The sequence below is a fragment of the Diabrotica virgifera genome, chromosome 2, assembly GCF_917563875.1.
Source record: "Diabrotica virgifera virgifera chromosome 2, PGI_DIABVI_V3a".
NCBI lineage: Eukaryota > Metazoa > Arthropoda > Insecta > Coleoptera > Chrysomelidae > Diabrotica > Diabrotica virgifera.
Window position 1 is genome coordinate 230869240 of NC_065444.1, and position 12500 is coordinate 230881739.

The following is a 12500-nucleotide window of genomic DNA, read 5'->3' on the forward strand; positions in this document are numbered from 1 at the left end:
ATCTGACTTTCCAAATTTTTAAACTGTTCCACAATTAAAACTTCCCTTTATTTGCTCCAAAAAATATATTTTTAAGTTTTTTGGGTCATTCTAAACACGAAAGGTATGTTGTGATTTTTCTCAAAAATTGACAGTTTTCGAGTTATAGGCGATTTAAAATCTAAAAAATGCGAAAATACGCATTTTCGAGGCTTAAAACTCATATTTAAATTAATATTTTTAAGGGTGTCAATAACTTTGAAAAAAGTATAAACATTCCTTTTCAAGATTCCGAAGAGTGATCGGGTTTAACTTCAATTTAGACCGTAGTTTTTAATTGTTAATTATGCGTGTCCATCCGGTTTTTTGCCGGTGCGGCACGCACTATTTTCAAAAATCTCCTATTTTCCTCCGAAAAAACTACGGTTTAAATTATTGAAGTTAGACCCGATCACTATTCGGAATCTTGAAAAGGAATGTTTAAACTTTAATCCAAGTAATTGACACCCTTAAAAATACTAATTTAAATACGAGTATTTAAGCCTCGAAAATGCGTATTTTCGCATTTTTTAGATTTTAAATCGCCTATAACTCGAAAACTGTCAATTTTTATGAAAAATCACAAGATACCTTTCTTGTTTATAATTACCCAAAAAAACTAAAAATATATTTTTTGGAGCAATAAAAGGTGATCTTATGTATTTGATTAAAAAAATTGTTTAAACAATTTCTGCCCAAAAATTCCGTTCGGTGCCCTTGAAATTTGTTTAAAGGGGACATTTTTGAATATGAATCCGCAGAGAAACCGAATTAGAAATGTTTTTCAGACGGGAGCGATCTCACCACATGGACTATCAGTAATTTTCAATAAATATATGCTTAAATTATGATTGTTTATTATTAGTTCAAATTAAATTTCAGTCTTTCAATATTATAGATAGGAACATATTTTTTAAATAGGTTTCCAATTTATCGTAAACCCCTCGTATAAACTAAAGGATTTTAATATTTAAACTTCCCGCTATCTCTAGCGTTAGAATGTTGAACTATTACAAAATTTGTGTAGACGTCATTTGAATTTTATTTTTGACAGTTGAGTAATCAAACTACTAATATGGTAAGAAAAAATATTTCTTTCGAAAAATTCAATACTATAATATGTCAAAAAATTATTTCTATTTATAACGAGACGTCTTTTTATTTCAGGCAAATTATTCTGAAGATCAGATGGCCGGTAAGTGTAATTTAAACAAAAAACTAGGTTAAGTTGCCCCACCTTAGAGAACAATTCCATGTTACTTGAACAATCGTTTATATTTTTTTCACTAATTACTACAATTAGAGCTTCTATTTTAAACCCAACATAATTTCGTATTATGAGTATATAATAGAGACAAATAAAATTAAACAAAATCGGGTTCTTACCTATTATTTATTGTTTTAAAAGATTCAGAAACAAGATACAGAGAATGCAGTAGATGGTAGATGTCTAAAATTGGCAATGAATCATGTTCAACAATTTTTACCATAAAAGGAATGATTTTGAAAGTTTATGTAAGGTCTTCAATTACTTCATTCTTGGCTTTATTCAGTATATATCTGCTCATTATTGTGTTACCAAGTTGATATCATCATGTACCTGTATGATATACCCAGTAAACTTACCCTGACTTCAGTGGAAGGTGGGTCATATATTGTTTAATATTTAACCCGTATTTAATTATAATTTATATGCTTTAATGTATAATATTGATGTAGAAGAAAAAACAGTGTTTAAAATGTTATTTTCCCAATTATAAGACATTGATGTTGGATAGATCAAAATTTATATAGGTATCTTAGTTACTATGTTTCTTGCACCTTCCACATAACTTTTTAATATTTTTATTTGCTATGATAATTGATACATTGTACCCAAATATCCCTAACATGTGTTTCCTAAAGTAAAACATTTTTGGCATTTTAAGTTTTTTTTACATATGCTTTGGAACTCATCACATAAAGGTGAACTGTTTAAAAAATACATATTCATCATGTAAAACTTATTCAGAACAAAGCACAACTAATTTTATCCTTTTTTATCACTCCACTCATCCATCGAAGCATTATCATTTCTGCCACATGCATTCGTTGTTCCTCTTTTCTTTTTTAACTGGCCAACATTCAGTTGTGTACATCAGTATCATTATGGCAGTTTTATAGAATTTTCTATAAATTTTATTTCTAGAATCTAGTTTGCACAAACTCTATCAGAAAGCAATTCGAACTCTTTTCTTATTGAGTACCCACGATAAAACCTCTCAAGGAACTGTATTCTATGCTTTCTTAAGATTAATGAATACTATATGAACAGCCTAATAATGAAAATTGCATCTGTTGTTTATCTGCCTAGCATAGATTTAAACTGATTTTCGTATATTTCTGTTTCTTCGCATATCCATTTATCAATGACTCCCCCATATTTTCATGGTGTGACTAAGTAATTTAGTGGCGCTGTACACATATAAATATATATCACACATCTGCTCAAAGAGTGTTATAAGTCAAAAAAGCAAAATATCGAGAAAAAGATGTTTAAATCTGTGCTAGAACTTTTTTGGGTTTAATTCAAAAACTCTTAAAATTAGAACAATAACTATTTTAGCGAGTTACAAAGATTTTTCAAGCTCTACAAAATAGCGTGCATGTCAAGTCTATTAAACATATTTAAAAAAATTATTTTATTTTGAGTTGTGACACTGTACAGATAAAATAAAGAAAAATCTAGGAAATATTATTTATTTAAAGTGGCTTTGGCAGTACAGAATATAATATCATTATTATTATCTGGTTAACAGAGTTATACTTTTTTAATTAAGTAACAAAATTAAATAAAAAATACTGCAAAAAGAAAAATAAAGGTGTCACTTTTCTTGAGCACATTCACAAATTGTTTTGAATAAAGCAATCACATAATATACTGTCTTAATTCGACAAACAAACAATTTATACAGATCTTCGATGGACAACTGCCTTGCACAAGCCTATATATGACACTGTTTATGTTCAGTGCTTCGTTAATTTTTGTTAACCATATAGTGACAGTAGTGTCATCTAACGACAAATACTTGAACCATAGACGTAACACTTTTTGAAATAGGAATTTGTAGTTTTATTAATGTTGGTGCAATAAAACCATTTTTTTTTTTGAGTTGTGACGCTGTTTGTGGGGAGGTGCGATATTCAATTATGAATACATACTTTAATGGAAACACAATTTTGAGTCAAAAAAAATAAGACTTATAGCCAATTGAAAAAATTCCCCAGACTCACTTAAGACGCTACATCAATGTGTCATCAATATTTCTTTTTTCGAGAGTTCTGCGAACTTTCAACAGTGTGGCAACCAGGGCCGTCTTAAGCATACACGGCCAGGGTGCAAGACTCATCTTTGCGCCCCCTTTTGTCAGAAGATTATATAGGTTATAGGTACGCTAAAATTAAAATTAATTATGTTTGCTTTCTTTATACAGTTTGTCTAATTTACTTACCGTTGCACGTCATTATCTATGTCAGAGATCTAAGTTGACATTGTTGCCAAAGTATAAAAAAATCCTGAATCCATTTTAAATCAAATAGATCACATAATTATTGCAAACTTGGATTATACAACAAAACAAATTAATATTCAATGTAAATAAATAAAAACATTAGAAATAGAAAACTAGAATTAAGTTATAATCTTACCTTAAAGTAAATAATAAAAACAATAAATATAATAAAACAAATACTTAGAGTAAAGAATATAAACAAATCTAAAGTGTCAATACCGCAACTGTCAAATAAATGTTACCAATTTATGCCAAAATGTCACCTTCGTTCGATTACAGTTACAGTGTGTTCCGAACAAATTTGCTTCATAAAAACGCTTTATAAACCATTTATACAAATTAAACGAAACATATTATTGTGTATTTTTTTCAGTTAACATTAATAGAAATTTTCAAATATTATTTCTACGCGTATATAATAAAATATGTCTAGTGGCTGTAATTCCCGTATTCTCGGCAAAAGGATTTTAAAAAAGAACACACCTACCGCCTAAATATTTCATGTTGGTATCATGTGACGTCACGGGCTATGACGCGGATGACGTGCAACGGTAAGTAAATTAGATGGAGTATATATATATATATGTATTAAAACATCGTTTTAGTATTCAAAAAAGACAAATCTTATAACACTATACCATACTTTTTAAAGTACATAATTATATCAAAGTCAACTTTTCTAGCTTAAAGTTCTTATTGCTTCGGTGATCCCTATTTTTTACTTGCTTTTCTATACTTAAAGCCAAGTTTGTTAATCAGTCTTGGTCCACTGTTGAGCGCAGAAAATTGTTGATCAATTTAAGTTTAGAAAAAGATCTTCCTCCTGCAGCTATTGTTACTGAAATTGTTAAATATATCCTTAGACATGTAGAAAGGTTTGGGAAAACGGAGAGTAAATTATTAGAATATATTATAATTTAAAATATCGAGTGGAGTTGTGTCTATATCAATAAAAAATATTGGTAACAATTCTGACTCATGGAGTAGATCTTCACCATCTATATCAGATTTATTTCCCTGCGCTAGTTTTTTTTTTTGTAATTTAAACATTGTGTTTTTTTTTAAGTTTTCTTCAGGGTTTCTCCAATTAAATATATTTTCCAAGAAAGAAAAATTATAATTATGTTCCCTCAACATTTAAAATCTTTTACTTAATTTTGAAATGGCAATGTCCAACAAATAATATGTAATAGAAGTTAACTTTAAAATTTTGTTTTGGATCTAAAAGAGGCTCGACTGCAGCATTATAATTGAAATGTATTTTTCGGGGAAGTGGACGAACAGTTTCAGAAAATTTAGTTTCGCAATCTAGTTCTTTAGCAATTGATACCGAGCCATTTAATATCTGCTCAAACGCAGTGTCAGTGCGGTTGTTGGTTAAATTTGGTTAAATCTTTACTAATTTGATCAAGTTTCTGACCAATAGAAAAAAAAGCTACAAAAATAAAAATTACAGTGGTAATTTTTTTTCAATAATTTTCCGTCGTCAAGTATGACGTTAGATGCCCTTCGTTGCTACGCAAAAATGAACATTTAGTGACATGAATGACAATTAATGTTTTAACATTTTGTTAGTTAAAGAGAACACCATGAACAGGGTTAGCAAATATTCAGGCGAAGATATCAATAAAATATTAGTTAAAATGGTTTAAAAGACAGTTTTATTCATGAAATAATCTAACCAAATTACTCTCGAGCTCCCAAAAATTATCGATTTGTTTTGCCCTCGTGACACTTCGACATAATTTCGCTCCCCTTCGGGTCGTGAAATTAAAACTGTCCCGAAACAGGAAAAAAATCGATAGATTTGTTTCCTGATTTTAGAGCTCCCGTGCAATTACTATTACTGATAATTTTTTTCGATAATTTCCCGTCGTCAATATTACGTCAGACGAACTTCGTTGCTATGCAAAAATACATTCATTGACAATAATGACAATAATTAATGTTTTACAACTTGTCACAGAGAACACCAAAAACAGGTTTAGCAAATATTCAGGTGATGATATAAAATATTAGTTAAAATAATTAAAAAGACAGTTTTATTCATGAAATAACCTTACCGAATTACTCTCGAGCTTTCAAAAATTATGGATTTGTTTTGCCCTCGTGACTGTTTGACATAATTTCACTCCCCTTCGGGTCGTGAAATTGTCGTAAAATTGTCAGTGTCACTTGGGATACAAATCGATAATTTTAGAGCACTCGTGTAATTAGTACTGATAATTCTTTCTAAAACCGCCGTCCACCTTTTTCTTTCGCGTTCAACTGCTGCTTGATTGACAAAATCTCCTGTATGACTTTTTAGTAAGTCTTTTTTTAGATCTACATATTTTTTTATAGAAACTAAGTGACTACAACTTTTCTCGTGTCTTTCTAAAAAACGTAATGAACGTCTTTCTTGTCGCAAACGTAATGAAGAAAATTAGGTTTTTGAAAATCAGCATTACACATAGCTCCCCAAACGGCAATTATACTTTTATCAACAGAATCGGACACACTGATATAATTTTTACAAGATGCTGATTCATTGTCACTCGACATTCAGTATTCGTCAAAATAGTGTACACGTCACCTTTTTGAAACTATTGTCGGAATAATATAAATGAGTTTCGTATTTTCAGTTGCCGAAAGTGCACTTTTATGTTTTTGTTATTTTTAGTTTTTTTAAGGACAAAATGCTCAAGTTTGAGCTTAGCAAATGTTCGGCTTGCGCCCCTTGGACTTGGCGCCCGGGTGCCTCGCACCCCTTGCACCCCCGGGTTAAGACGGCCCTGGTGGCAACAGTGAGTCGGCAGTACGACAGTGACACTATACTATCAAAAACAAAGGCACAATATTGTGATTAAATATTAAATAAATATACAGGGTGCCCCGAAAAGATTGGTCATAAATTATACCACACATTCTGCGGTCAAAAATAGTTCGATTGGACCTAACTTACCTTAGTACAAATGTGCTCATAAAAAAAGTTACAGCCCTTTGAAGTTACAAAATGAAAATCGATTTTTTTCAAAATATCGAAAACTATTAAAGATTTTTTATTGAAAATGGACATGTATCATTCTTATGCCAGAAACATCTTAAAACAAAATTATAGTGAAATTTGTCCACTCCATAAAAATTTTATGGGGGTTTTGTTCCCTTAAACCCCCCCAAACTTTTGTGTACGTTTCAATTAATTCATTATTGTGGTACCATTAGTTGAATACAACGTTTTTAAAACTTTTTTGCCTCTTAGTATTTTTTCGATAAGCTAGTTTTTATCGAGATGCGGCTTCTTTTTTAATATATTTACATAAAAATTGTATGGGGGTTTTATTCCTTTAAACCCCTCAAATATTTATGTACGTTCCAATTAAACTATTATTGTGGTACCATTAGTTAAACACAGTGTTTTTAAAACTTTTTTGCCTCTTAGTCTTTTTTTTATACGTCACCTTTTATCGAGATATGGCTTCTTTTCAAAATATACCTAAAAATGTAAATTATAAATAAATTTTCAGATTATTAACAGGTCACTATAATCGTACTTAACCATACACAAATATTTGGTGGATTCGATAAATATTCAAAATATCTAGATAAACACTGACTTATCGAAAAAGTAGTAAGAGGCAAAAACGTTTTAAAAACATTGTGTTTAAGTAATGGTGCCACAATAATAATTTAATTGGAACGTACACAAAAGTTTGGGGGGGTTTAAGGGAACAAAACCCCCATAAAATTTTTATGGGGTGCACAAATTTCACTTTAATTTTTTTTAAAGATGATACTGCCATAAGAATGGCAGATGTCCATTTTCAATAAAAAATCTCTAAGAGTTTTCGATATATGAAAAAAAATCGATTTTCATTTTGTAACTTCAAAGGGCTGTAACTTTTTTTGTGTGCACTATTGTATATAGGTATGTGAGGTTCAATCAACCTATTTTTGACCCCAGAATCTGTGGTATAATTTATGACCAATCTTTTCGGGACACCCTGTATAATATATTATTTAATATATTCAATATTAAAAGATAATAATTATTATATTTACTCATGTGCACTAAATGTTTCCAAGTCGTCAGTCAGTCTGTCAGATTTCTTGTTATAGTTAATCGATTTTTAGTAATTCCAATGTGACACAAATTCTAGGCATGGGATAAAAAATTTTATTTGCAGAAAGTGTATTTTTTGTCCATGGCGGTACAGACTTGTTTTTATAATATTTTATTTAATTATTGAGTAATTTCCACATACTAACATATTTCTCAAATTGGGCTCTGTACCGCCATTCTTTACTATATTACGTGTGCCAAATATCTCGACAAAATATTCAAAATTAAAGCTGCAATCCTGGAACACGTTTTCTGCACACTGATGTTGCCTCTTAATTAGCCGGTACCTATGTATTAATTTTTCAAAATATGTTTGAAATATTAAGTAAAATTTATATTGTTATTCTTCTTCTTAGCCTTCTGTCATCCATTTTCTCTGGCTATTGGTTTTATACCATCCACCCATCACATCTGTGGTCGTCATCTTCTAAGGTTTCCGTTCTCAATGATGTATTGCGGCATTTTAACATTGGTCTTTTGTGTAGCAGTGTGGCCTGTGAATCTCCATTTGAGTTTGTCACTTTAAATTTATATTATAAAGAGATTTATATGACAAAGAATTTTCTAAGTAGTAATGTTATTTAGTAACAAGTGTTTTATGTTCAGTATTTATTTTATTTAATGATAATTATAATTAGATAAAATAAAATTAGTCAAATTATAAATAAGGAATCAGATTCTGAATTGATAAAATAAATAATATCAATATAACATGACGTCATACAGGGTGTCCCAGACTAACTTACCCACGCTATATCTTAGATTTTCGAATGGGACAAAAAGTGTTCTATTCTACTTGTAATACACTTTAATATGGAGTAGAAAAAAATCATCCCCTACATATTCATCCCTTAGTTACAACCCCTAACTTTAATTTTTTTAATAGCACCCTGTATATTTTTTTATAGTTTTGGATGTGGTCTTCTATCGTCTATTCAACACATTTTTTGAAAATAAAATCGGTTCGTAAATAACCAAGAAAACATCAGTTTAGTTTTGTTAATTATTTGTCCCAGACTAATTTATCAAGGCTATATTTCATAAACGAATAGAGATTTTCGAATGGGACAAAAACTGATCTATTACATTTGTAATACGCTTTAATATGGCGTAAAAAAATATCACCTAAATATTCATCCCTTAGTTACAACCCCTAACTTTATTTTTTTAATAGCACCCTGTAAGTTAGGGATGAATATTTAGTGGATGAATTTTTTCTACGCCATATGAAAGTGTATTACAAATGGAATAGATCAGTTTTTGTGCCATTCGAAAACCTCTATTCGTTTAAGAAATAATATAGCCTGGATAAATTAGTCTGGGACACATAATTTAACAAAAATAAACTGATAGTTTCTAGGTCATTTACGAACCGATTTTATTTTCAAAAAATGTGTTGAATAGACGATAAAAGACCACATCCAAAACTATAAAAAAATGTACAGGGTGCTATTAAAAAAATTAAAGTTAGGGGTTGTAACTAAGGGATGATTATTTAGGGGATGATTTTTTTGTACGCCATATTAAAGTGTATTACAAGTAGAATATATCACCTTCTGTCCCATTCGAAGATCTCTATTCGTTTAAGAGATATAGCGTGGGTAAATTAGTCTGGGACACCCTGTATATGTTTTAATTAAATACTTATGAGAAATAATTTTTACTAGAGAATTAAGATAATTAGCGAATATGACCCACATCAAAATGCTAAAGATTTAGGAATATGTAATTACAAATGTATACTGACACATCAAGTGGCAATACTCAAGAATAAAAGTTGAACAAGAACTGTAGGATGAAATAAATATAAAAAGAGGATATATCACCTTTACTTTTTAACTTGTATTCAGGAAATATATAACCCCTTAATGCACAGTTTTTTTGAAAAGGTCCGGCAACAAAAATCAATTTGTTTTTAATGAAAAAACTGATCCCAGTGCGCAGGTCAGCCCAACGAGTACTTGTATTTATCCAATTACTGGAATGATAACGAAAATATCACTGGATGATAATAATTTTTGTTGGAACAATGGGAAAGACGATGCAACTCTGTTTTTCTGTTGAAACTGTTTTTCATTGTGTTGGAACAAACTTATTATTATTACGTTATATTATATTTTACATCATATTTTAGTAAAATATGTTTTGAAGAATGAGCGAATCAGATTATGAATATGCACATTTGTCGGAAAGTAACTCACAAGGAAGAGATTAGTCGTAAGTCTTAAGTAGAAAAAGGATGTATTTTTTTGCTATCACATTGTTATTTTCAATTCTCGATTGCATTCGAGTGTGAAAAATTATAGCAACATAAAATATAACGCCGCTCGAATTACCTTGAGTGTGCACAGTTTGGACAGTTTAGTGTGCTCAAGTTAACTTGAGCGTGCACATTAAGGGAGAAAACCGAATGTATTATTGTGAATGGGGTAACCGTGAACATTAGGTTTGCCGACTATACCTTATAGAAAATAAAACAAACCTGTGATCGGTAAGGAATAAAACTTAATGTTTAGAAAACTAAATATGTGATTGCAAACAAAATTATATACAAGATGACAGTATTAAAGTTGGATATGCCGCACTGGACAGACTAGAAAAACTCTTATATCTCGGCAGTAATATCAACAACAAACAAGCCCAAACTACCTTTTTCAAAAAGAGAAACATCACAGCCACGATCTTAGTATTGATTTTCACGTTCTAATGAAATATTGCTTTATCTTTCCCGTAGTACTGTGTGGAGAGGAAGCGTGGATTCTAAGTGAGGCTATGCTTAAACATAGTGGGTATGGGTAAAACAACCACAGGATGTGGGTATACAGACGACTACTAAAATTAAGCTCGAGACAAACAGCTCCCCACTCCTCAACCTCTTCAGTTAAAGACTTAAAAAGGCAAACACATTGTAAAATATATCACTTGAGAAAGGCACTTTGCCGAAACAGCTGTAGTAATAACATAGTTGTAATAAATTTTGTGGAAGTATAGAAAAACAAACGTTTTTCAGTGTTTTATTGTGAGATAAAATGAACTTCCATCAAGTAACGGTCGAATCCATCAATTATTAAAATTAAGCTGTGTCAACAAAGTTAGAAATGAAGAGGTCCTTAGATGGCTGAACCAAACAACACATCTGGTCAATATGATCACGAGATGCAACCTGGAATATTTCGGTCACATTATGAGACCTTGTTTATCTGATCATTCAGGGAAAGATTCAAGGTAAATGTGGTCCTGATAGAAGAACATATGGCTGAAAAATATAAGGTAATGGTATGGGAAATCAACTACATCATTATTCCGAGCTGCTGTCAATAAAGTCATGATAGTAAGTATGGTAGCCAACATGATATCCATATCCAACGATCAATAATAGTCATGGAACTAGAAAAAGAAGATAGGAATAAAGGTTAAGAGAATGATGATGATATTGAAAGAAAAATTTTTAATGTTAAGAGGAGCAATTAGCTAAAACAAATTCCAGTATTTTTGCCATATAGAAAAAATTAAGTCTTTGACTTTCAAAATATGAGATTGAAGTGTTTTTGTTTTTCAGAATTCCAAGAGGCCTTTCAACTGTTCGACAATCGGGGTGATGGAAAAATTCATGTTGCCCAAATTGGAGATGCTTTAAGAGCTTTAGGACAGAATCCCACAGAATCTGATGTAAAGAAATACACCCAACAACACAAACCTGATGAGCGAGTCTCATTCGAAGTTTTTCTTCCTATTTATCAGGTATTTTTAAGAATTATCACATCATATGTTAATTGCATTTTTAATTTAACTTTTAATGTTTCTCTTTTCTCTGGTCTGAAATAACGGGGGTAATCAATGTACCAGTCTATACCGCGGTTTTAAAGAATATAGGTTTTACTTGTGGCTCTTTGGTGCTGATAGACTAGCGAGAAAAAAACAATCGTGTTTGAATGAGAATTGAAGTAAGATGTCTTGCTCGGAGTCTGAATTTGTGTGTTATTTTGCTATAGCACTCCGTGAAATAATAAAAAATAAACGAAAATGCCCTGGAGTTTGGGTTAAAAATTGCGATAGAAAAAATCTAACAATTGTCTCATCATCATCCAGCCTTCTGTGTCCAAAGTTGAACATAGGCTTCCCCTGATTTCTTCCAGTTCTGTCGGATTGAGTTTTTAATTTTTTAAATTTTTTTATATATCTTAAAATTGAGGCCTCAAAGAATTGATTGATATGTCGACTACCTTTTCGATACCTTTTGAGGGACTATTTGAGCTAGTACAGTTATTTAAATAAATCTGTCCGGGATAAAGGAATTGAATAACTTACATACTATTTGGTCGATCTAGCCGAGATGTAGCACACTTTAATAACTCATTAATTACCATAATTTCAAGTAGGTAGTTTTATTACATGTCATTATGCAAAAAACAAGGTTATTAACATTTATAAAATACTGCAAAAATAAGTTTTTTCAATCATCTCTTTCAATTGTTAAAGCCGCGTCCTCACTTGTAAATTTTTACGTGCGTATTGAATTAACGGTTCGTCGCAAATTTAACTGCTCGACCATCGAAAATTTGTTTATCGTTAATTGTGTGCGTCTGTTCAGGTTGTGTGAAGTAAAACACACTGTACCAAAAAGAGCGTCCACACTGCAAGCATTATGCGACGCAAATCCTTTGATCTTCGCTCAAAAACCGACAACCGATGGAGCGTGTGCGTTGTGTGCGTCGAAAAGTATTGCGTCCTATTTATGCGACGAACACGTCCACGTTAGCACAATTATATGCGACGAACGGCTGGTTCGTCGCAAATGTTTAAGGTATTGTAATTTAGAAACTTGCAAA

General features: G+C 31.0%; 1 protein-coding gene across 2 annotated transcripts in view; it reads left to right on the top strand.

Moving 5' to 3' along the window:
- Positions 1–962: 962 nt before the first annotated feature.
- LOC126880479 (myosin-2 essential light chain) overlaps positions 963–12500 on the top strand; it is a 29593-nt gene continuing 18055 nt past the window's right edge. Inside the window, exons 1-3 of one of the 2 annotated variants that reach the window (XM_050644340.1) lie at positions 963–1096; positions 1186–1213; positions 11231–11412. In XM_050644340.1, the coding sequence (XP_050500297.1) occupies positions 1094–1096; positions 1186–1213; positions 11231–11412 (213 nt within the window). In that variant the 5' untranslated portion in view covers positions 963–1093. Of the gene's footprint in view, positions 1097–1185; positions 1214–1520; positions 1662–11230; positions 11413–12500 lie in introns of those variants that run through there. The other variant, XM_050644339.1, reaches the window with a different exon arrangement.